The 24,775-nt window shown below is 35.1% G+C and overlaps 1 protein-coding gene across 8 annotated transcripts in view; it reads left to right on the top strand.

The window, feature by feature from the left end:
- BBS9 (Bardet-Biedl syndrome 9) overlaps positions 1-24,775 on the top strand; it is a 282,162-nt gene that overhangs the window by 137,297 nt on the left and 120,090 nt on the right. For all 8 annotated transcript variants that reach the window (XM_068204038.1, XM_068204045.1, XM_068204028.1 and 5 more), the window contains one exon: positions 6,096-6,318. In XM_068204038.1, the coding sequence (XP_068060139.1) occupies positions 6,096-6,318 (223 nt within the window). The remainder of the gene's footprint in view (positions 1-6,095; positions 6,319-24,775) is intronic.

The raw sequence follows: 24,775 nt of genomic DNA, 5'->3' as shown, positions 1-24,775 counted from the left end.
ACCTCAAAATGTGAGAGACTAATATTTGAATTAGATGTTCTTAAGTAGCTGGAAAATAGTTGCTGGCATAAATACTTAATATTAAATAACTCTGCACAGATCTGTTTTGCTATACTTGGACCAGTTTGATAAATATTGTAAGCAGATCTCACACAGTTTCCTGCACAATCTTGATTCCTTTCTGTTGTCTTTTATTTGTTGTTCTTCATAGACTGTTTAAGCTTTTACCTTATATATCTCTTGTTCCAGGATCTCTACAGAGCTTGATTGCTCATATTGTGGTCAGAGTTATCAAGATGTTACCTTGTACTTCTCTGGGATTTGCATTTTCTTTTGTCCCTTGTTGGCTTTTATTTCTTGTGTTTCAATCGATTTGTAATTTGTTTCGAGTATGCAAATTTGCTAAGTCCAAACCCTTAATAAGATTTAAATGTCCCTAAAGCTTTTCAGAGTAGGTTGACGTAGGTACAGTGGTAATTGGGAGTGGGGCTGCGGCTGAGCCTCATCCCCAGTGGGCTGCATCTGTGCAGGACAGGTGACCGGCATTGAAAGCAGTGAGACATGGAGTGCTGAGGTGCACTCACCAATCACAAAAGGGTACAGAAGGCACACAGGTGCAATGCATGAACAATGAGGGGTATAAAAGTTTCTGCTGAAGAACAAGAAAGAGCAGATGCTTGTAGTGGAATGATGCTACTCTGTATGGGCGGATGCCTGAAGCCTTCTGAGGTGCTATGGTGTTACTCTGTTTGGGTGAATGCTTAAAGCCTTCTGAAATTGTATGGTGATACTCTGTGTATTGTGGCTATCTCCACTCCAAAATACACTGTGGCATATGCTGCGCATGTTGATTTTGGAGTACCATCTCACAAATAGAAATGGTTTCCATAATTTAAAGTTAAATTGATTCATATATGGTTTTGAACTATTTTTCTAGAACTACATATCGTACTAATTTTCTTCCTTTTTTTTTTGTTGTTCTGTCTCTTACTTTGTCTGGGATGTTCAAGTATATTCTCACTTTGATATTGTTTTCATCAGTCTGTGAGTTCCTATAAGAAATTAATTTCTTTAAGTGGCAGTAGGAGTCAAAATCAAATCAGTTAATATTATGGACATTATGCATCATAAATGATTTAAAGAAAGATATGAGCAGAGAGAGCAGGTATAATGTAAGAACTTCAACTGTCATTTTTCTATTGTGTGCTCAATACAAATGTCCTTCTTAGGCACATAATAGATTTGGAATGTATTTAAGCTTGAGTCATTTGTCTGGATTTTCATCACACCTAAATTCCACTAGTCTGTAGGATTTTGCCAGTTCCCTGTTTTTTAGTTTATCCCGCTGGTAGGTTTTTGTTATTTATATGTGTGAAGATGCTTTTGCTTTGGTTTTTCTGTATTTTTTAAATGCAAAAGTGAATTGTAGAAGATTACAGATAATCTGTGACTGGTGTTTGTAATGCATTATGTTAAATAATACTGGTTTTATGTTGTTAAATAATAATTCTTCAGCCATAAATGATTTTTTTTTCTTAGAAAACCCTTTCTTGAGAAATATATTGTCTCTTGGCACTGTTCAGATGTAATACATTAAGACTTCAGAACTATTTTGGTCCATTTTTTTTCTGAGTGCTAAATAGATCTTGAGTCTATTGGTTTGCCTTTTTCTTTTCTTCTGATTCTTTTTAAAAGGTCTGCTAAGGGCTTTTTTAGCTGTAATTTTTCAGGGACACTCACAGAGAAGGTTTGTCATTTCCATTTCTGACAGCACAAGCAGATGTCTAGTTTATGACTTCTGTGGCTGTTATTGCCTCTTTGAGACAAATTGATCAATTAGAAATATAGAATATGCTTGAAGAATATGAGTTAGGAAGACTGGTACCACAGTAAAATCCTGGCCAAATTTACTGATGGTCTGTGCCTATGTTGGATACTACGAGGTCAGTAGCCGTGGACTAATGGATTACTGGTTTGTATATATAGCAATAAGATTTTTTTTTTTTTTTAATTGCTGTAAAAGCAGAGATCTGAGAGGGACATGGCTGGTGTTTCTTGTGAATTAACATATACAATGCTTTCAGATACAGAAACCTCTACTCTGGTGCTTGGGATAAGCATAAATGCCAAGGTTGTAATTAATATTGTGAACTTTCAAGTATTCTAGCATTTTTGAAAACCAATGAAATCACTGTTGTGTCTAAAATAAAGAAATAAGATATAGCCAGGTGAATTCTTGAGTGAGCAGCTGTAAGAATTCCCATAATTTGGCTGGCACCAATTTTGCATAGTTTATGCAGTATATTTCGCATTGCATTTGAATTCTTTCAGAACTGCCTTGATTGTCATCCAGGATAAGTTACATCATAGGCAGCTTAGAAAATGGCTGTTGCCTTAGGAATATTATTAATAAAGATAAAGGCTTTGAAAGTGAAAGGTACACAATCAAATACTTGTCTAGCTTATGCACTCAACTTAGGAATCTTGTTCAAGTTTGACTGGTATGCTATTAGAATGATTTATTTGTACTTTAAACATATAGTATTCATTTGTAGATCTCTGAAATTTACTACCCGTATAAATGTGTTAAGAAGGTACACCATAAGTTTACAGGAGTAAACCTGCCAATTCTGACAACAGGTCCTAGCTCAGACTTCTCCCTACATATATGTACTCTATGTATCTTAACAACAACAGTATGGAAATCCCTCTCTCAGATCTTGCCCCTATCTATGTCTAGTTGACCTTGGTTTTGACCAGCTAAACTCTTGGGGAGTGGAATCTTGCAGCCAAGTGTCAGGCTACAAACAAGGTACTCTGGATGAAGCCTTATGCCAAAGTGAGATTGAATGTATAACTATGGTCACACTCAGATATGCCATGACATCTGAGGATGCTTCGTGGCAATTTGTGCAGAACACGAATGATGTGTACTAATATAGTAAGTACATGTGTACACTAATATAATGCACAGGTCTGCATTTGGTCTTCAGACTCCTGCAGTGTACTTGATTTGGTTAAAAGCAAGTGCCAATCTCTACCTAAAAGAGAAAAATAATAATGTATATATGCAAAACATGAAGCCCAGCCTTTCCCAGTGAAACAGTAAAATGGATGAATTAAATATCTTTCTTATCTCTTTCAATCACATGAAGAATTGGATGATTTAATAATGCCTCTTTCTGTGAGTCTTGACTGACATTTATTGTCGCAGTCATGGCAACGCTCGCTGGTCACAGTTGAAGGTGTTCCTTTCGGTCCTTAAATATTCAGAATACTACACAGAAAGACATAAGTGAATATTACAATTGTGGCAGTAGAAACATTCTGCAGTGTGGGCTATAGATGAGAATACTTTCATTTTCAAACATCTCAGCTTTTTTAACATGTGAAGAATTTTTCTTTTTCCTTCAATTCTCCCCTTGCACCAATAAAAATTGCTGACAAATGCAGTCTTGTTTGCAGCCATTAATTCTTGTACAAAATCACCTGAGCAGTTTTCCAACAAGTTTTTTTTCATTTAGAGGTAGCTTTTGTGTACTCTTTCATTAATCATAAAGGCTGCTTTGGATTTGACTGGACTTATGAGGTCAACAGACCTTGAATTGGAGAAGATAGTTTTATGGTCTACTGAGAAACCAGTTTTACATGGAAATGAAATACAAGAACAAGGGTTGGAAAATGTTAAGGCTGTGGTATAAAGTAAAACATACCTGTGTGAGCCAAGGACAGAATACTAGCCACTTTTAATTTCCTGACTTTTGTTAGCTTGTAAGTCAGTGCTTTTATTTAAATGCTTTTGCCTGCATTTTTACAACTTATTTTGAGAGACACGTTGGCCAGCTTCTGAGCTACTGTATGCTGACAACAGTTAATCATGTGTTTCTTTGTCTTTTAGTGAAACTCAAGATTCTTATGTTGTTCTTATTTTTCATGATTTGTAGTATAATTAGGAGTGGCTGGCTTGGCTGTTTTTGGTGCTTTGTACATATTAAGTTTCATTGCCCAGTATGTGGGAATGTAGACAGCATTTACCAGCTCATTAACCTCTTTAAATTGGCTGCAGAATGGATGATTTCCTGTCACCATCACAGGCCAGTGGATGCATTGCATTCTAACGGACTCTTTCTAGAATATTTGAAAAATGCTAAGCTACTACATCATTGATTGATTGATTGGCATGATTTTTCTGATTTATGTAGTTTTTGTTCTAATTTATGGATTTTTAATGGAGGGCAAATCCAGATAAGATTATAGGTGAATGTTGTTTTTCTGAAGTTAGAAATGCAAATGCTGACTAAGAAAACCTCACTAGGTGATCCTGTTCCTCTACAAAATGTAAATATGTTATACACACACATCACATTTCCAGGACACTCAGTATAGAGAATGTCTGGACAAGGATGAAGTGCATATGACTGTGTGGTCTCGCTGGTGTAATTGACCACTAGTAAGCATTGGCCCTGGATCTGTTCTTAGGAATTTAACAAGATCATGAAGGTGGTCTTTGATTTTCTGTGATAAAAGTAGTGTCCTTCATAAAAGCCATGATGTATTTAATTGAAGAAATCCATAAACCTTATTTGCTCAGTGGGCAGTGGCAGTGTTGACATCGTCATTCTTTCAAACATTGCTCTTACTGAGTCATGGAAATGTGTATATGTAGGCAATTTTGCTGTTCAGCTGAGTGTTTTCAATCAAGGAGAACACATAATGAGAAAGAGCTTAAAAACTAGCATTTTCTGGGTTTGTATTAAATACAGCTGGATACCTGAGTTTTCTTTTCTGAGTGCTCACCTCATAAAGAGCAAGCTTGGTGTTACCTTCTGCTAGTTTAGCAGCAAGTAGAGCTGAGTGATTCCAGATTGTCATGTCAGAACTTCTAAAGTCACTAAACTTGCCAAAATAAGTGTCAGCCAATCAGGAACATTGAGAGAGCAGACACTAATACTACAGTGGTTAAATACACTTTCCTGTTCATGTAGGTACATATATAGAACTTGCTTACAGGTGGCTGAATACTAAGAGATAATGTGAGTCATGAATTTGGCAGACCACAAAACCCTTTATATTAGTTGCTAACTCTATCCAAGCTTTGTAAGATTGTCATGAAAAGACATGAGAAAGATTTGTGACTGTTTTGCAGTTCATTAATTAGAGATGCTGTGGATTAATCACATAGCTTATCAGAGTGTAATTTAAGATTCCAGAATACATCAAGGGGAGTCAATCTGCATGTCATAGTGCAAAAATGAGATAGATGTCATGTATTAGATTTTATGCATTAACCTAATAACATTGTCACAAATAGTAGGACTTTATCTGGAATTCTTACTTAAAGGAATGCCTTTGATTTGTTTGTGCAAAACCACAATACAGGGTACAGACTTAAAGCTAACTTTTAAATGTGTTATTCAAGGTGCTTATTGAAAAGAAACTTGCTTGCTTTTACTGAGTGTAATTTGTTTAACTGGAAGTGATTACTAAGCTGGTCTTTTCATAAATATTTACAGCTTGACACTCTGCTGAAATCAAAGTCCCTGTTCATCACAGCACTGACACATATGTGCTCATTATTTAAGGTTAATTGATCTGATAAATGTGTACTGAATATCTGTAGCTTTGTGTTACAGTCATGATGTCCTCTGCTATTGTCATATTATGAGAATCTGTGATTCCATTATTTTTTTCCTGGCTTTTATATATCATTATCTTAGTATTATATACTACATATTATGCTCTTATTTAGCTCTCCATTCTGTTCTTAATTTTAAATGTCACAACCAGGGACTTCTAATTTTCAGTTATTAACGCAATGACTGAATTTGGCTGTTCTATCACATACTGTCCATACATTGTTATTAATGAAACTAGATTTCTCTGTTGACCTCAATATTGGAATAAGTTTGTTTTTTCAACTTTTGCTTGTACAAGTTGAAGTTGGATGTTCATGACACTCATTAACCCCAAAACTATATTTTATGTGTCAGTATACTTTGAAAATTCTCAATCCATGATTTGTCGCCTTATTTTTAATATGCTATATTATATTGCAGTTCACCTAATTTTATTTAATTTCCTTTTCTCTAATGCAGGGTTGGGAAGAAACTGTGGATGCTGCGGTCTCTTACTTGTTAAGAACTTGTTTGTCAAAGAGCTCCAAGGAGCAGGCCCTGACTCTCAGCAGCCAGTTGTCCATGCCCAAAGATACCAGCAGACTGAAGAAGAACATCACCCTCTTCTGTGATAGATTGGCCAAAGGTGGTCGCCTTTCATTAAGTACAGACTCGGCCACTCATCAAGCTGCTGTCATGCCAGGTAAAGACATGAAGTTCATGAATGTTCAGAATCCAAAATATTTATTTACATATTAAAACAAAAAATTGCACGTTTTATTTTCTTGTTTGTTTGCAGTTTGTTTTTCATTGATTGTGGAAATCAAACACTGTTGGTGTTGCTGACAAGTAGAATGACTTAGATAATAAGATAATTTCAAGTCTGAGGTTTTCTTCTCATTTTATTCAACACTTACTGTTGCTCTTGCACAATATGCACAGTAATGCAGCAAATGAAGCACAGATGGTCATTGTTATGCTGAAAATTCTTATCACTTATTTCTTTGCACTTTTCAATTGGATGTGTACATGTGTATGTTTCTAATGTGATGGAAAAAGGAGGAATCCTGTTTTCTTGATAAAGAAATTAATATATTTGTATTAGTGGCTTTATGGCATATCCATATGATAAATCATGAAGTAGTGGTAAGGCTAAATAAAAAAATCTGCAACTTTAGAAAGTACTAGTTGACTGGGTGATATCTCACAGAAAGCATGAAATTGAAGATGAAACTAATTTGAGTATGTGTTGAGTAATATTTCTCATATAGAATAAGAATAGAGCAAGATTTCCAGTGCACAGTGATTTACATGAATATCATGGAATTACTATTTTTAAAGTAAATTTTATTAACGTTCTTTTCTGTATTACTACTTTTTAGTTATAGTGGGAGCAAAGTTATACTTTTTCTGTAGCGTCTGAAGTTTAGCATCTTTGTACTGTTGCAAGACATTTTCTTCCTGCTGTTTTCCTCCAGTGAGATAGACTCTTTGTAAACATCAGATACTCCTGGTGACTTGGAAACAGGTATTTTTTTTCCCATCTTTCTGCTCTAACTCAGGATTGGCTGTTTGTGGAGCTTCATAATCTTCTAAACCATAATATCACTACAGTCTTTGATGTCAATGCCTTCCTTCTCCTACAGCAGTCTTCACATCTGTAAGGAAAAGTTTGTATTTTATATATACATCATGCTTAAAATTGGGAGTTTATTTTGTTGGCTTCGTGGATATTGTTTTTGATAAGGATTGGAGTTGTGTTAGGGAAGTATCTTGATTATCAGTGTTTTGCTTTCTTACATTTTGAAGAATAATGAAATTCTTGTTTCCTATAATATGAATGGTCTGTACAATGTTTCAGCAGCTCAAAAGTCCTTGTTATGAGCAACCCTCCTTTGCGTGTGCCACAGTAAAACAGCTGCAGACTGTGCAGTGGTAGAAATTCTATAAACATATATTAATTTACTTTAGTGTTACACTGTTGCCATATCTGGAACCAGACTCATAATCATGTCAAGTAAGGAAGTGAGGCAGAATAAGTCTCATATTTGCTTTACAAATTTATGTTAGAATTTTTTTGCAAGACTAAAATATATGTGAAAAGCATTTAATTTGTTGAACTTTGATTATATAACCATTGTTTTTCCTCTTAAGAATATTGAAGAGGTGTGAATAGCTGCAGTTCAACTTTTTCCATCTCAGCTAATAAGGTGAATTGATTTAATAAGGAAATTCACTTCTTCTGATTCAGTTACTAGTGTTATTGAGTTCAAGGAATTAGATTATGATTTTGTTAGGAAAAGAGTAAAATTTGTAAATATTATAAACCAATTAGAAGAAATACCACTCTTGATAGACTTTGCATTTACTCATTAAGTGTTGAAAGAATATAATTTTTGAAAGAAGTTGAAATTAAAAAAATGTTATCTTAATTAATGAGAAGCTCATTAGAGAGAAATACTTCTGTCAAATGCTCAGAATAGCATAGTGTTTAAGTAGTTACCCTCCAGCAGAATATGCTATGTGATTTGAAACTGTGTGTTTGTCTTTGAATGGATTGAGAAAACTTGGAACTTCTTTTTGAGAGTAAAGGTTTTACTGACACTTTTTAAACATGTTTATCTTGTCACCTGTTCAGGTTTTCTCTGGCCATCTCTGCCTTAGCAAGCAATGTGGTCTGTTAGAAGCAGATCTGCAGGCAGAAGGAGTTGAGGCTGGCAGCATGACTTGTATCTTGTCTGTGTTTCAGAACTAGCTCTGTGCCTGTACTGGTTCTTCATTAGCAGTTGGAGTGCTCTAGGTACATTCCTGGAATTCATCTGCATGGTTAGATTTACCTAAAGTAAATTAATTCCTATGTTCAAGTCCACTCCTCAATATGAAAACAGAGCTGTTAGTGGGGATAATGAAAAAAATTGACTCACTGTTTAGTCCAGCTAAAAGCACCTGTTGTGTCTACACATGGAAGAAATTAGAATGATGCCTTATAAAGGGAAACCAGTATGGAAAATACCTATGCTGTTGAGTCAAGAGCTCTTTGATAATGCCTAGAAAATAGAGGAACACCTTTTCCCAGCCCTTAAAGGAGAGAACTGGAATAGGTGGAAGAGAATGAGGTAGAACCATATGTGGAGAGGGAGACTGAGAATTGTATTTGTATCTGAGGATTTATGGTGCAATACTGGATGGTAATGTAGGGGAAAGTTCTTCAGGATGCTTAAGCTCCAAGCCAAGCCAAAGATGGTCCCATAACTATTCAGTAGGGTAACCAGCTTTAGCTTGAGGATTTTGTTCAGTGACACTTTTTCTTAAGCCCATTCTTTTTCTTAATGACTAAAACCCCTTTTTCCATAGCAACCAACTTTTAAAATTTTCTTTTAAAGTGCCTAGGACCCTCCTAGTATTGCAGCACTGTAGCGGTAAGCTCAATTTCTAGAAGTTATATTTAATACATTCAAGACGGTGTACCCTGAAATCTAGAGAAATTGCCTGAAGGCACATTGAAAAGCTGATGATTATCTTGAAGTGTGCTACTATTTGAAAGATGTCTTCAAAAGTAGTTGTCAATATTTGTTGTTAATCCAAAAGTATATGTTAGAGGTAGAGCATGGTCTCTCCTGGGTCTGGTTTTGTTCACTATATTAATAGCTTCAGTGATGGAATATGGACATGAATGTTAAAATTGTGGCTTTGCAACAAGTTTGCAGTAGTTTGAGACTTATGGAGAGAGCAGTAATGCTGATCTTGATAAATTAGATGAGTATCTAAAGTTATTAAGATGATTTTCAGTTGAAGCAAGCACCAAGGACTCTAGAAAGTAACAATCTGACAAACTAAAATTTGAGAAATAATTCCATAAGCACTATTGCCATAGGATAGGCTCGTGGGGTTATATTGGACCATCAACTGAATAAAAGACAGCAATATGTTTCCACTAACAGTGAATTCCAATTTTGGGTTGTAGTCATATGACTTTTAATGAGGAGATATGATTATTTCTTTCTATTCTTCATGGGTAGGATTCACAGGGGAGCACAATTTAAGGAAAACCTAGGCGAATTGAATAGAGTTCAGTTTTGTTTCTTCTGAGAGAAAAATAAAGAGAAATTTCAGGGTGGACATGATAGTTTTCCAGTATGTAAGATGTTCTTATATGGGTGATTAAAATTTAATCAGAATTGTTGGCTAAATATCATTATAGCTGTAAACCACATCAGGCTATATCATGTACTGTGTTGCCTTTGGCAATGCATAAATGGCTGGATGAGACGAATGGTGAGGGGTTAAGGGCATGGTGCCAACCCAAAGTGTGGGTCAGTGCCAGGGAAGTGCTTGGAAAGGTGCTGTAGACCACCCACATTGTCGTGTATGGAGTTTAATGGGTGTGAGAATTTATAGCATAAATCCTGATGACCTGCAGTGAGTTAATTCTGTAGCTTTTAATGGTCTCTTATAATATCTGTGTATTGTGCAGGATTGCTTTTAAAACCTTGATGAGTATTAAGTGTGGGTGTTTGAAGACTTGTTTAGATGTCAGTCTGATTGGAGGTTTGTTTACAATATTGCTTCTCCCATATTTTGGGAAGCTCGGTTAATCTTTGACTAGAATGCTGTCCTGCTTTTCCTATAATAGTTCCTGATGTGATGTGCAAATAGTGCCTGTATCAGTTCAAGGCTTTGTTCAAGCAAGGATTTTTAAATTTAAATAAGGACTTTATTTTTCTTTAGACCATCCTTTTTCTTCTACTTTGTTTTTTTAACTTGACTTCAGTAATTTTTGTGTCTCAGCTTCATTAGATCATTGTACTGAGTTTTAGCATTATTTACTCACATAGTTAAGTAGAAGTGGAGCAGTAGAAAAAAATATGATTTAACCGGAAAGTTAGTTACTGATCTCCATCACTGAAATCTGTGGAATGCCAAAGACTGTCATCTTCCCAGATGGCTGAATCCTTAGAACTGAAATTATAAGGAAAAGGAAGAATATTTTGCATCCAGGAAATAGGACTTATAAATAGTTTTGTGTAAGTGTAATATTTGAAAGTTATATAAAGTTAGAGCTAGAAGGCGAGATGAATGCCCATCTATTTTTTCCCTTTGAGTTCCAATGGAGTTAAGGGATTCAGAACATCAAAGTTTATCTGAACTCATAAACACCTTGAATGGTATCTTAATAGCTGTTATAATAGCTTAGTGTCTTTGTTGGAAGGTTTTCCTAATGTTTGATATGCATGGTTTTTCCTGCAAATCAGTGTGTTTTATTGTGACTATTGAAAGTGGAGCTGGCAGTTAATGATGTTCTTTAATTATTTAAAAGTTTGGAATGTTTTTAGTACATTCCTCCAGTAACTTTTCTTTAATACTAATTGTGACAAAATGCTAGCATTCTTTTTATGAATGATTTTCAATCTTACTCTTTTTTTTCTGGAATGGAATACTTTTCCTTTAGCCTGTGCAGGAAGTATATTGTACTGTACTGTGCCCTATCTTAATCTCAAGACCCTTTTCTACAAATTTGTTCCCTAACAGATGTTTCCCATTCTGTATTTATACAGAATCAGCATAGTAGTGTTTACTTGACTAGATACTTTGTTTTCATAGTTTTTTTATTTTATCAAGTTGATTATAGTTTTATTTTGTATAATAATGGTTCTACCATTTAGATTATGAATGGGTAAATGCAAACTTGAAAGGCAATGTTCTTTACTACATTAAGTATATGTATGCACCCAGAATCTATATGCATACTTTAGAAGACAGATTTTTCTAGGATTTCTTTTCCTTGCATAAGCTTATAAAAACCTGTTTTCAAAATCTTGTGGTGGTATTTATGAGTGAGTACTGCCCCTTTGAAAGCTGTTTTCTTCACTGGAAAACTGGGATGAAACCGAATGTGCCATATTCCTTAAGGAACTCTCTGTTTACATGCTATTAAACTTGGGGAGAATGTTAGTACTAATTGGAAAAACATGTGGATTTGAGATCCTGGGAGAGTAATATTAATTTATATATGAGAATTAGACATAAATATTGCTGCAAGTTCTTAATACACTGAAGTGTATCTGAAGGAAGACTAGTAATAGTTTGATCTGAAGAAATAGGATTTTTATAGTTGTAAATTCCTCTCTTACACCCTTAATTATGAATTCTTCAATGGTCATTAGTGGAAGGGAATGTGCAGTGTAAGTCAAGTTCTCCAACTTTAATACTTAAATTTAGAATTTCATGAAAAATGTAGTGGCTTCCATTTGTACTCACACAGGTTCCAGTCTGTGTTTGTAATGTTATCTTGATAGCAATTACAGTAACTTTTTTTTTTTCCCCTGGAGAAGTTAGAATCATGTTATTTGAATTTCAAGTAGCATGAAGAAGGCACAGATACAGAAGTTTGCCCTGAGGCCCACACAATCCTTTTGAACCACCAGCAGATACTTATAAAAATCATGTGAGGCTGGCAGAGCATGGTTTGAGATCTTTTCCTGTAATTTAAGTATTGTGAGCTTGAGACCATGATGCATTGTCAGTTTTGTGTAGCCTCTCATGATGATGCAAAGAAGTGTATAAAAATACAGGTTGTTTCTCACTGATGTGACTCAAGTCTAGTGCTGTTTATTTCTGCAGAAGACTATAGTCCATAATGAAGTATGAGTCTCACTTAAGATATTTTCCATATATTTTCTGTAGGAATAAAATATTGAATTACTTTTTGTTTTTCCTTTAGTAACCCTTAAAATAATGTTATTAGTTTTTTTTTCTTATTTTAGTTTTTAATATATTGGGTATTCATAAAGATTATTAGGACTGCTTATTAAATCTATGTAAGGAAAAGTATTCATGAAAATTGTTGAAAGTACTTGAAAGGATTTTGTAGACCTGAGCACTCTTCATTGCTGACTGATGAAACTGGTGGTCATTGACCAAATTAGATTCAGCATTTTACCCATCTTTATCATAGTACCCCTCATCTGTTTCCACTCTTCCCTACCTGCTTCCGTTCAAGTAGCATTTACAAAAGTGTCTAAAGGACATTGGTAAGTATCTTTGAATTTTGGGAATTTGGGAAATCTAAGACTTAGTAATAGTGCTTATTTCTCATTGAAAATCACTTTGCTAAGGACTTTTTTCTTAAATGTCCCTGGAGGCTTTTACTACCCAAAGCACATTATAATGTGTCAATTAATTCCTACAGATTTCTTGGCACAGGCCCTTAAATATGAAATTGATATTAAGTGACTTTAACTGTTGAAAGGCAAACTCTAACTCATCTTTTCTAACTTCCTTAAAATCATACAGGTTGATCAATGAAATAACTTTATGGATTTCCCTGGGAAGTGGGTTGTTCACGGTCAGTGAAAAATTATTGTTTTAATGTATAATATAAAACTGAACTCATTTAAATAGAAAGACAGTAAGATTTTTCAGGTAAGAAAGACAGTAAGGTTTTTTTTTACATTTGCTGGCTAAATTTAATATACATTTATGAAGTATAGCTATGTATTGCTGAAATATTCATTATTCTTCATTTTCTTAAGTGCTCAAAACTTGTATTTACCTGTTTTGAAAGTTAATATATATTTGCAGGTTGAAAAGTTGTCTACTGTATATATTGGAACCAAAACAGATCTATCATCACTGTATAAGTCTTTCTGAAATTCCCATATTTTCCTACTGCCTTAAGGTAAACATACATTTGGTAAAATATATACTGTCTTCTTTAATTCTTCCTTCTAGTAAGGCTTCCAGTATGGCTCTGATTAATTTTTTCCCCCTCTGGTTTTCCTCAATTGTTTTCTGTATTTCTCCTCTCTGCATTTGGCTTCACTGGTTTCCTTCTCCATCCTGTGCCCTTTGATCTCCATGCAATTCCATGCGCAGTCCCTTCACTGTGATAGCTGGAGCAAGTACCCCCATCACTAGCCACCTAAGGGAGTAAATGAGTCCAACAGGGAGAGGTGGCAACAAAAGGGTAGGAAAACCTTTTCCTGGTCAGCTGTCAATCTGGGGCCCCCAAATCAGTAACTGCAGGGAAAATCCTGTGGTACCAGTCTGGATCTATCAAGCGAGGAGATTTTGACAAGGTTTGACAAAGGCGTTACAGAGACTAAATCCATAAACAGTGCAATCATTGTGTACTTCTGTGTCCAATTTGTGTAGCTCTGCATGGCTGAACTGTTGTGCCAATTTAAACATAACTTTCTTCTCTCCACCTAATTGCAATGACAATCACATAAGAATGATAAGAGCAAAGAAGCTCCTCTGACTCTTGCAGCCCTTACCATTGTCATGTGCTCCTGTTAAATTGCATTGGGTAGGCTAACAATGAGACATGCTATAATATATAATGGAACATGATACAATGCTGCAACTTTAATTTGTCTTCTAGTTCTTTGTGTTGAAAATATTTCTTAAGAAAATTATCAGCTATTCACGATGGACAGTTCTACCTTGATATAAAAGCCTAGATATAAGTGAATAGTAATATATCAAACATTTAAAACTAATTGTTTGGATTCTATTTTTTGGGACTAAAATATGTCCCTTGTCACATAAAGCTGATTTAGTGAAAAGGAAGGGGAGTAGCAAGTCATTAGGGAGAATTTTGGGAGAGCTTACAGCAACAACTGGTTCCTTAAGAAAAGCTTAAGAACAGTTTAGTGGAGCCAGAAACTTCATTGCTTGGCTCTCTGATGTGGATCTTTACTCTTTGGATTTTCTTTCCATTGTAACTTCCTTAGCTCTTTAAAACTTTTATTTCTATTGTTTTAGTAACTTTGGTAATTTATTTATGTGGAAAGGAAAATTGAACTGTGCAGGAGATAAGTGATGTTCCCAAGGTCATACTGTAATACCTGTGTATAAGCAGAGTTCAAATATGCCTTGCAGTCTTGTCGTCGCTCCTTCGTGCACCTTTTTTAAGGTGTTTTAATGTTAAAACACAGATTAAGACACTGTGGTGAGCCTAACAACACATTGCAGCCTGTTCTTACATCATTTGGCTTGGTTCAGGTGAGTACACTGATAACAGGAACTCTGAATGGCAGACATGGGAAGAAAGTAGGGAACAATGTCTGAGGTGGTCTTTAATTTTAATTCACTTGGTCAACTTTCATCACCCTGCAGGACTCAAATGATATTTCCCCTAGCGGTTAATTTTCAGGGATTATATAAATAATGGTAAAGCATTTGAATATTTTTTTGAATTGAAATGAAAGCACTGATAGAAAATAGAAGGTTTTTTTTTCCCTCAGGGCAATCCAAGTTCCAGTGTTGTGAAAAGGAGAAAAATAAGATGGAAGAGTAACAAGACACATTTTTTTGTAGGGTTGTGAAAAGGTTTTTATGATGTTGTTTAGAACATCTCTCCTCCTCAATTGATATTACAGCTGGCAAAAACCACAGGGGAAAGGAGTACAAAGGTTAAGAAGGCTAAAGCAATAACATTTTTAAAAAAAGTGAATAATTTAAAGAGGGAAATGTCATGCCTAATGAATAAAAAAGAAATCCCTCTTGAGATTTGAGATTCATTCATTTGTGGTCCTATGAAATTTAGTTGGCAGTATTGCAATTCCAACTTGCCTCAACTAAGTACAGTTCAGATCAACACATTAGTGCCTTGGTGTGCACGATTCTATTGCTGGCTCTTTGCATTGAAATTAAATTTTAATATGTCCCACTTAGGTATAAGTGGTCACAAATGATTCATAATGTTGAGGTAAGTTTTGGTGAAAATAATTTTTAGTTGAAAAAATTTCCCCTAATGATCCTGCTTGTCACTGGACTTTATTTTCTATGTTGTTTGAAACATTTAGAGACCACAAGCAAAAATAAACTTCTAAAATCTGCATTAATAAGGTAATTGTTCAAAACTATGGAAAAAGTATTGCTAATGGAGAAAAGTGTACAGTCTCTGACCTTCCATTTCAGAAGATTCAATAATAGCAGGTAAAAAAAAAGTAAAACTAAAACCTGGATAGTTGTTTTAAGAGGCTGCAAATATTGTAATTTTTAAAAATATAAAGCCAAACTTTAATAATGTAGCATAATAATTTTATTTAAGGTATGATATTAATGAAGATTCAGTTTTGTATGTCTAGTTAGTCTTTGGATTTCCACTTGCCAGGTTTCTTGGTTCCTCTAAGCTTTTGTTTCCTGTAATATTTGAAGAATAGCCTATATGATGAAGTGCACTGGTATTTGTACCTGAGCTGCAGCCATTTGAAGACCATAATTAGCTCTGCAGTTTGCATGATATTACTTTTCCTTTGCAATCCCTATCTGGACAAGACCACCAAAAATTAAAGGGGTTGTCTACTTTTCTTAAGTACAATCATGGCAAATTTTCCATCCACAAATAGTTATAAGCAGAGAGATGATAGAGATGAATGAAGCAGGATATGTCGAGTATATTGACTTATTCAGTTTCTTCTTACTGGGAGTAGCATCCTTCAGTCTGCAGAGATGCAGCTGCTTACACATCAGGAGATGCTGTGACCATTATTTCAGGTACCACAATCCATTTATTTTGCATTTGCTATTCTTGGTTTTTTGGCACATTTAGGTTGAGTAAACCTGATTCTCTTATGTTGCCATAAATTAGGTGCACCTTAGCTGAAATTGCTAGTGTTACATTATAAACTGCCCTAAGCAAATGTGACCAGAATGAGGTAGTTGTTTGCATAATTATTTTTTTATACATGTTATCACTGAATTGGTCTTACAGCTTTTGAAAGTCTGCTTTGTCTTCAGTTAAAAAAAATTAAGTGAATGTTTGGTCTTCAGTTAAAAAAAATTCAAAACCCACTTGAACAATAAAGGTATTAATGCTATTTTTTCCTTAATATTCAGGTCACTTTAAAATGAAGGTGTTTTTATACGTGGGATTGATTTCATGATTTCTGTTATGTAGGCAGTGTAAGTAACATGTACGAGTGTACGGAACTCTGTGGTGAATTAACAGTGTAAAACTGTATGTACATCACTAACACCATTTACAGTGTATTTGCTCTTCCACATTACCATAAAGGAGTCCAATAAATCTAAACCTAGTGAAAATTTCATATTTTATACATGCAGAACTGATTTTTCAATTACTTCAGACTTTTTCAGAGCCTAATCCAAATCCTGATGAAATCTGTGGGAGTTTTTCCACAGACTTCAGTAAGCTTTGGCTCAGGCCCCCACTTTTCAATTTTTCAAACAGAATTGCCAAAAATCTGCAGAGAGCCAGGCACTTGGAAAGTTTTTACTTGCAAAGTACAGCTGGTTTTGAGTTGCATACAGGAAAGTTCCCAGTGCTTTTTTGAAACCAAAAAAAAAAAGTTTTAAAGGTCTTTTAACTTTAGGTAAAAGGGTGGCTTTAACATTTGAAGCTGAAATTGCCTTGGGTCTTAGTCTAAGCATGACAAACTCTGTACTAGAAGATTGTTTTTAAAATGCATAACTGTATGATAACAAAGCTTTAAACTGCAGTTTAAATATAACTTCAGCAAAAATTTTCTTGGGTTGTGAGTTTCAGAGAGCCAGGGATGTCTGTACTAATAAATGATTTCTCCTCGTTTTGGTGTTTTTTCCTTTTTTTTTTTTTTTTTTTTTTTTTTTTTTTTTTTTTTTTTACTTTTTTTCTTTTTCGTTTCTGCAGTGGAAAACTACACTGCAGTTAAAGAATTGTTCCCTGAGGTTAACTACACTAATTTGAGAGAGAGCTCTTGAACTTCAGTGAACATATTACCCAGCCAGCTCCATCTGGTGATGTAGAGAGGTTTTCAGTGCCTCTGGGTGGTTGGATCCCAGACTTGGAGGTAGATGTAATTGGACATGCTGGGTTTCAGAGAGCGTGAGACACAGCCAGTGCCTCGGCAAGCATCACTCATACCCTTGCATATCAGCCTAAGGATTAAAATAGTGCCATTTTAAGGCAGCATCTTGGGTTGTGAATGGGAGTCAATGTTTCTCAGTAGCTCTGTTGTGAATTGCACCCCCATGGTCTTGATGGATTTTTCTTAGGGAGAAAAAGTACAGCATCTTCCAGAATCTAAATGCCTGGCATTGTTACAAAGCTGTATATCATCAGTATTAAACTCGCAGGTTTTTTTTTATTTTTATTTTTCTGGATTTTTAAAGAATGAGAACATGTTTAGGACTGTTTGCTTTTTGTGAGCAGTCAGCTGTTAAGTCTGCTCATGAGCCTGGTATCAGCGGTTCAGCTAATGTTCACATGGTAAGTGAAGGTCTATAAATTCATGTTTCCCTTGCTCCTGTGTTTATTCAGACTTGCCCATCCCTAAAACTTTGATCTGGTATCTGAGCTGGAAAATGTCATCAAATCAAACATGTATGATGCATCATGACTCTGCCAGATTTAAAATTTTTTAAAAAATTATTCTGTTTTCCCGAATTGTGTCCTGGCTGAAACACAAAGACTGATGATAACAAGGATGCAAAAGGAAAGAGTTCATAAACTTGAATCCTTAAGGTTTTGTTTACATTCAGTTACACTTTGAGGCAAAGACTTAGCTCACCCTCTGCTAATTAGATTATTGCTAAAGAACTAATACAAAAGTAATGTGTATTTAGCTACATAATGCTGAAGTATTTTATTTAGGATTTAAAAGCCTTCAGCAAACTGGTAAAAACTGCAGGCTTGATGAGTTTGATGTGATTATCATGGTAGGCTGCATATCTGGTGGGTGTTTGCTGCATATTCTAAGTCCAAATACCACAGCAGGGTGCTTTGCCAGGAGCTCTCTGTCTTTTGATGATATATATACTTTATTAATTCTGACCCTAACCAAAGCTTGACTTATTCCACTTTAAGAAAACTAGTTAACTGTAAATTAGAGATATCACCAAAAAGGGTATTACTTCAAAGTTGGGAAATGATTAGGGGGATGTTCCACTGTTTTAATTGAGTCTCAATTTTAATGACTTACTGTCTTCTATGTAACAATAAACAGCTGTGCCACACTGTGTTTCAAAGAACATTTACTCAGCCTTTAAATTTACCATTAGAGATCAAAGAGTAGGTCTGATATATATGGATGATGAAGGATGCCTCAATTCAAATGGATGGGTGAACAGAAATAGTGCAGCTAGAGGTAATAAATATTATGAACAAACTTTTTAATGTAAGTTATGTGGTGCTGAACTATATTAAATTTTACGGCTGCACTGAGAAATCTTTTGTAATTATCTTAATACTCTATCAGAGTATTGATAGGCATATGTTTCTTCTAGCACTTTTTTCAAATAAACTTTTCAGTCAAAACTGAGGGTTTTTAAAGTAAAAGTAATTGCTGATGACATTCTTGAAACCAACTTGTAAATGAATGGATGCTTGAATTACATATAGGGATTTGTGGAGGAAAATTAGGGTAAAATCTTGTTGAACGATCAGAACTTCCAATCTTAAAATGTATTTAAATAGATATGAATTAGTTGGTTTTATTTTCTCTAAAATGGAGCAGATTTCTTGTAACCAGAGTAGTCATTAGGGGTATTAGGTTGCTGTTCAGAGATGCTTAAATGAAGTTATGAACTGACATTCTCATTTGAATCAGGTCGTTAATAAAGCATGGAACAATGGGACAGGAGTTACACAGGAGATTAAAGTTAGCGCAATAAATTATGTTCGATATCCTGGATCTGGTTACATTTCACCAGAAAGTTGTCGAGTTGAGATGGAGGAGATTCTATGGAGTAATGAAAAATAGACTCCAGCCAGATATGATGAAGTAGTTAAAGATGTTAAAATCTAGAAAGGGTCATATAACGTTTTACAGACAGGATTTTCTTATGCTCCTGTGATTAAAAGTCCTTCTGAAAGTAACAAGTTCTTATGATGCCTTTGGCAGTAAACAACTGCCATGTTTCCCTACAAAGGGACTGTATTGGCAGAATTAATACTTTGCAATTATATCCCCGTCTGAGGAGAAAAAATGAAGCAGTTGTTCTTGGATACATCATTTAATTAGTTATCAAGGGAAAGATGCTTGTTGTACAATTTTACAACAGATTTCTCAAATATTTTCAAATAAAAATACTGGTGTCTGTCAAAAAGAGCCTTGGTTTTGGTAATTTTGCAGTACATTGAAACCAGTTTTCTTCTAGGTTAGTGTGAAATTGATTCTCATGTAGATAAGTTGATTCTCTCTGGCTATTGAATTGCATGTACATGACATCATTTTGATTAGTATAGTTATAGTGTATATTGTAAACCTTGTGAAGAAATAGAAGAAGTGTTCAGTTATACTACTCACAGTTAATCTACTCTGAATTTGGGTCCATGGTATGTAGAAGATATTCCTTCCAGTGTGTACTTTGTGATTCACTGTAAAGTAGGAAGTTTTTTTTGCCAAATCAAGAAAGCACTTCATTTGTTGGGTCAAATCATTCTTATTTAATGCAGGTATACCACTTTAGCAGGCATGACCATCAGTGGTTGGGAGTAGGTGTTGAGGGAGTGATGATCATTCATTTACAGACCTGTGGTAAGGTTATGCTAAGGAGAGCTTTATTATGTCTGGCACATTTGCTAAGAAGAAGGAAAAGTTCTTTGTTGTGGATGCTGTTTGTGATGTTATATTTTTGTCAGTTGAAGAATTTACCTTAGTAGAATGAAAAAGGAATAAATATGATTGAGACTCACCATGGTAGGCTGCTTTAAGAAATTCTTGGCAGGTGCAGCAGTCTGATCCTTCTGAATAGTGAAATAATTGCTTTGATCAACAAGATAAGGATGAAATCCTGGCCCCATTGAAGTCACTGGGAGTTTTGCCATTGACTTAATTTAGTCAGGATTTCTCCTGTTTACTTAACAGTTCTCTGTTAACTGTTCTAACATTCATGCAGTGTTTGGTAACCTGACTTAGCAGAATGCATGAGAGTGAACCCTGAAGTAGACTTCTTTTAAAAGTACCTTCAGAGTCTGAATTCACATCAGCTGGGTATTTTTTTGGTGTTTGGACAAAAGGAAGGTACAGAATGTTTGTTTTAGCTTTTTTGCAAATTTGATGTTAGTAGAAAGGAAAACACAACTACAGAACTCCATTCTGAGAGGAAAAAAACCTAGAGGACTGCAGAAGCCACATTTTAATTTGTAACTTTGATGCTATGATGGCAGTGCTATACTCTTGTCTTTGTGACAAGTACAGAGACGAAAGTATAAAGAAAATATGAAAATTGAATTTATTTATTTCTATTAATTCCTACTGAGCACCAAATAGGAAACACTCGTCATGCTGTATTTATAGCTGTCCCAAACCCTTTGCAAAGACTGACTTGAGCAAATCCCACAATTTTTTTGAAATCTTCAAAGGAGAAGAAGGTAAGGATCAATTAGGGAAGAGAAGAAATAGAAAGAATCTGAAAGTACTTATTACATTCAGTTTTAATTATATGTTGCATTTGTTGCAAATCAAATACAAAGTATCTAACTATACTTTATCACTTTTAACATGGACTGTAACAGAGGGGGCTTTTTGTGTAATTGGTACTTAACAAATTCAGCCATTTAGGTGTTACCCAAAAACCCTCACAAGTGTTAGAGAGTTCACAGGATAAAATGGACAGTTTGCTTTAAGTAGCATTTCATGTTAGAGAAAGTGCAGATGCTGCTGCAAGATGTATTATATTTCCATAATCAGTGATAGATAACAAGAATTGTTTAACAATCTGTATCTTATGTGTGCACTTAAGCCATGGGCAGATCAATAAAAAAGCATTAAGCCTGGTGCCAGCTGAAGATATTATACCTGCAGGCTGTTTGGCTATATAACGGAAACTGGAGCTGGATTTCAGTAACTCTATTTAGGTAAATCATTATCTAGACAATGTCTTTTCCAATTTCTCTTTTAGTTCTGGGTCATTTGGAAAGGGAAAATCTATATTTAGCCAATGAAGTTTATTTTTTAGCATTTCTAACAAATCTTTTTTTCTGTATATGAACAAAGTATAGCTAGTGTTTTAATGTAAATGATGTAGTGCTTAATAACAATAATCTTTTATTTGAAGTTAATCCTGAGTTCATCTGTTAAAATTAATTAGGATAATCTTTCTCAAGACTTTGAAAACCTCTATTGTCATATACTCATAATGTTGAGAGTTGTGTTGCATTCTAGATACTTGCCTGATTTCCTAAATTTTGAATGAAGTACATTGGCCTGTAGGGAACTGTTTGTTGGATATGAAATCACGTTCAAAACTTATAGTTCCAGAAAAGAACAGAGTTAAGAAGTGTTTTAACAATGTTCAGAGGGGACATGGAATCTTCACTGTGAAGTCTTATGCTCTCAAGAAAGGCTACCATTGCTCTGCTTCACTTGGTGTTGTAGACATGACCAAAATAAAGCAGAGGGATGGAGAACACTTTTTTTACTAATGAAATGTATCCTTGGCCTTTATTTATTCTGTGTTTGAGGTCATTAAGCTTATTTTATGGAGACGAGCTGAGACAACCTAGCATGCTTCAGTAATCCTGAGAGAAGATTACTTGAAGAGAATCATAATGCCACAGTAAGCTTAGCTATACAACAAATTCTTTATTTGAACACAGATTTTCAATGGAAGGAAATTAAGAAGCATGATGTTTACATAGTTGGATCTTTTTTTTGGTTGTGGTTTGTGGGGTTTTTGATGAGTGTTGTATTGAAATTGTCCCCCATCAAGTTACTGTTTTTAATGAAGGAATTCAGATCTTATTAAGGTTTGGAGGAATTGTGGTGCTGTTGGAGTAAAAGTTGATATCAAGTCCAAAAAACCCCAACCGGTCAGTCAAAATGATGTAATTGTATTTTCATATTGAATACTTCTTCTGTCTAATGACAGGAACAGGACAATATTTGATAATAGTGTTCGTAGTAAATTTGACTCTAAAATATTTAGAATAACTTCAGATATCCCATAGTTGTGGGCACTAAGAGATTGCTCATGCTGTTAACGAACTGTCAAAAGAAGTTGATATCACATGTTACAGGTGTGAAGTCAACAAGCTACAGTGATGATCTTTGGATCTCGTATTTTTAGATGGTCTTTGGTTTGCCACTCAGACACAGGTATTTGGCCTAGTTAGTTTCTTTTAAGTAATGTACAAGTAGAGAAAGTATGGCTAGTAAGTCAGTGCAGTGGCAAGATAGTTTAAAGGAAGAATAGGTGGACTATAAAAAGACCTAGTAAAGGAAAAGTTGCATTGCTGAAGTATAGGAGGAGCAGCAGGCATGGTGTTAATTTAATCAGTAGCTTCATAAAGTCCACCAAATAATTTAAAGCATATAAACATTTGCAAAATCCTAGCTTTGAGAATGGCTTTAAACAATAAAAACCACTTTCAAATAATATTTGACTTTCCGGACCAAGTAGCGTTGATAGCCTAGAAAAAGGGATACTAGTATGCTCTTTAGGTCTAGTTCTGTAAGAGGGTGTATTCAGTATTGCTTGGTTGGGTTTTGGTAGCAGGGTACTGCAGGGATGGCTTCTCTGAGAGGCTGCCAGAAGCTTTCCCCATGTCCAACAGAGCCAATGCCAGCCGGCTCCAGGGCTGACCCATTGCTGGTCAAGACCCATCAGGAATGGTGGCAGCACCTCTGGGATTGTGTATTTAAGAAGAGGGGAAAAAAGTCTGTTAAACTGCAGAGAGGCATGAGAAGAACAGCTCTGCAGATGCCAAGGTCAGTGGAGAAGGGAGGTGGTGTAGGTACTCCAGGCACAGGAGCCTGCGGTGAACACTCTGGTGAGGCAGGCTGTCCCACTGCAGCCAATGAAAGTAGATGGTGGAGCAGATTATCCACTTGCAGCCCATGGAGGTGGATGTGCCTAAAGGAGGTTGGGACCCCATGGAGGTTCTGGCCTGGAGCAGGTTCCTGGCAGGACCTCTAAACTTGTTTCCTCTCTTTTTTTCTTGATTGGTGTGATTGGGCAAAGCAAGCCATAAGATCTCTCCAGTTTTGTGTTATCTGGCCAGTATATTTAGCTGTATTTTGGAATAGTATATTTCATAATTTAGTCTTTATCTTGCTCTGTATACTTTCCTTGAAGATGAAGTAGACATTTCTAAATTTTTTTTTTTTAATAAGCAATACAAAATGTATGTTTTAGTTTAGTATGTACTGCTGTACAAAGAAAGAAAAATGTGATTTGGAGGGGAAGGGGAGTAGGGGCTCCTCTTTTCATACAATTTTCACTTTGTACTTAAGCAGATTTCAAGGTATCCAATCTCATTTAGAAATATAGTATGTTTAAAAATGAGTAGGCCCTTGTTCTGGTCAAGCTATAAGATGATCCTTAAAACTCAGAGAATTAAATAAGCATAAGGCATAAAAGTAGCAGACTAAGAGCATGACTTGCTCTGTCACTTTATTTATTATCTTAGACAGTAGCAGCAATGTCAGCTTTTAAATAAAATGAAACAGAACAGTTAATCCTGTGCTTTCTCATATAAAAAGCTGTTTTATTTCAGACATAGCATTTTTATTGTAAAAGCAGACCTTGCTTTTTGCAAAAAAAAACCAAAAAAACCACAGCATCTGAATTTGAACAAAGTTCTCCCTAACTATTCATTGTCTTCTAGTGCATGTAGTTCATTTTATGACCTAAGTCAAACTGAATCTCTTCTCCCTCTCTGAAAAGTTCAATGCCAGGATTCTCCCCAGTTATTAGAGATTTTTGGAAGCATGGTTTTTCAGATCTTCGGATACCTTGTGTTTGATCAAAAGATACTTCGCAATTATGTAAAGTCGATTCTATTTAAAGTTTATCATGTGAAGTGCATGAATCTCTGGGCTACTTTTAAAAATGCTTGCAGGAGATATGACACAAAACCTTTATATATGCAAAATTGTTTATCCCTCAGTTGTATCGTTTTCATAACATTTGAATGGTAATGACTTTAGTAAAATTGCATGATTTACACAGGTATAGGTGTGGTACTAGTGAAAGAATAAATTCTATGCCATTTGTAAAGTAAAACTTTTGGAATAGGAAGTTCTATAAACAAAGGGAAAAGTTCTGTCTATAGGATAAGATGTAATTTTAAATTATTATGTACAGTCTTGTGCTCATTTCCTCAAAATAAACTAAACTAATTGAATGGTATTATGATACTTAGTAGAGCCAAAGTTGTCTTTTCTTGATTCCTCTTAAAGTTAATTCCAGAGATTTTAATGCTGTAG

The sequence above is a fragment of the Anomalospiza imberbis genome, chromosome 1, assembly GCF_031753505.1.
Source record: "Anomalospiza imberbis isolate Cuckoo-Finch-1a 21T00152 chromosome 1, ASM3175350v1, whole genome shotgun sequence".
NCBI lineage: Eukaryota > Metazoa > Chordata > Aves > Passeriformes > Viduidae > Anomalospiza > Anomalospiza imberbis.
Note: the sequence above shows the minus strand (reverse complement) of the source record. Positions and strands in the feature narration are given on the sequence as shown.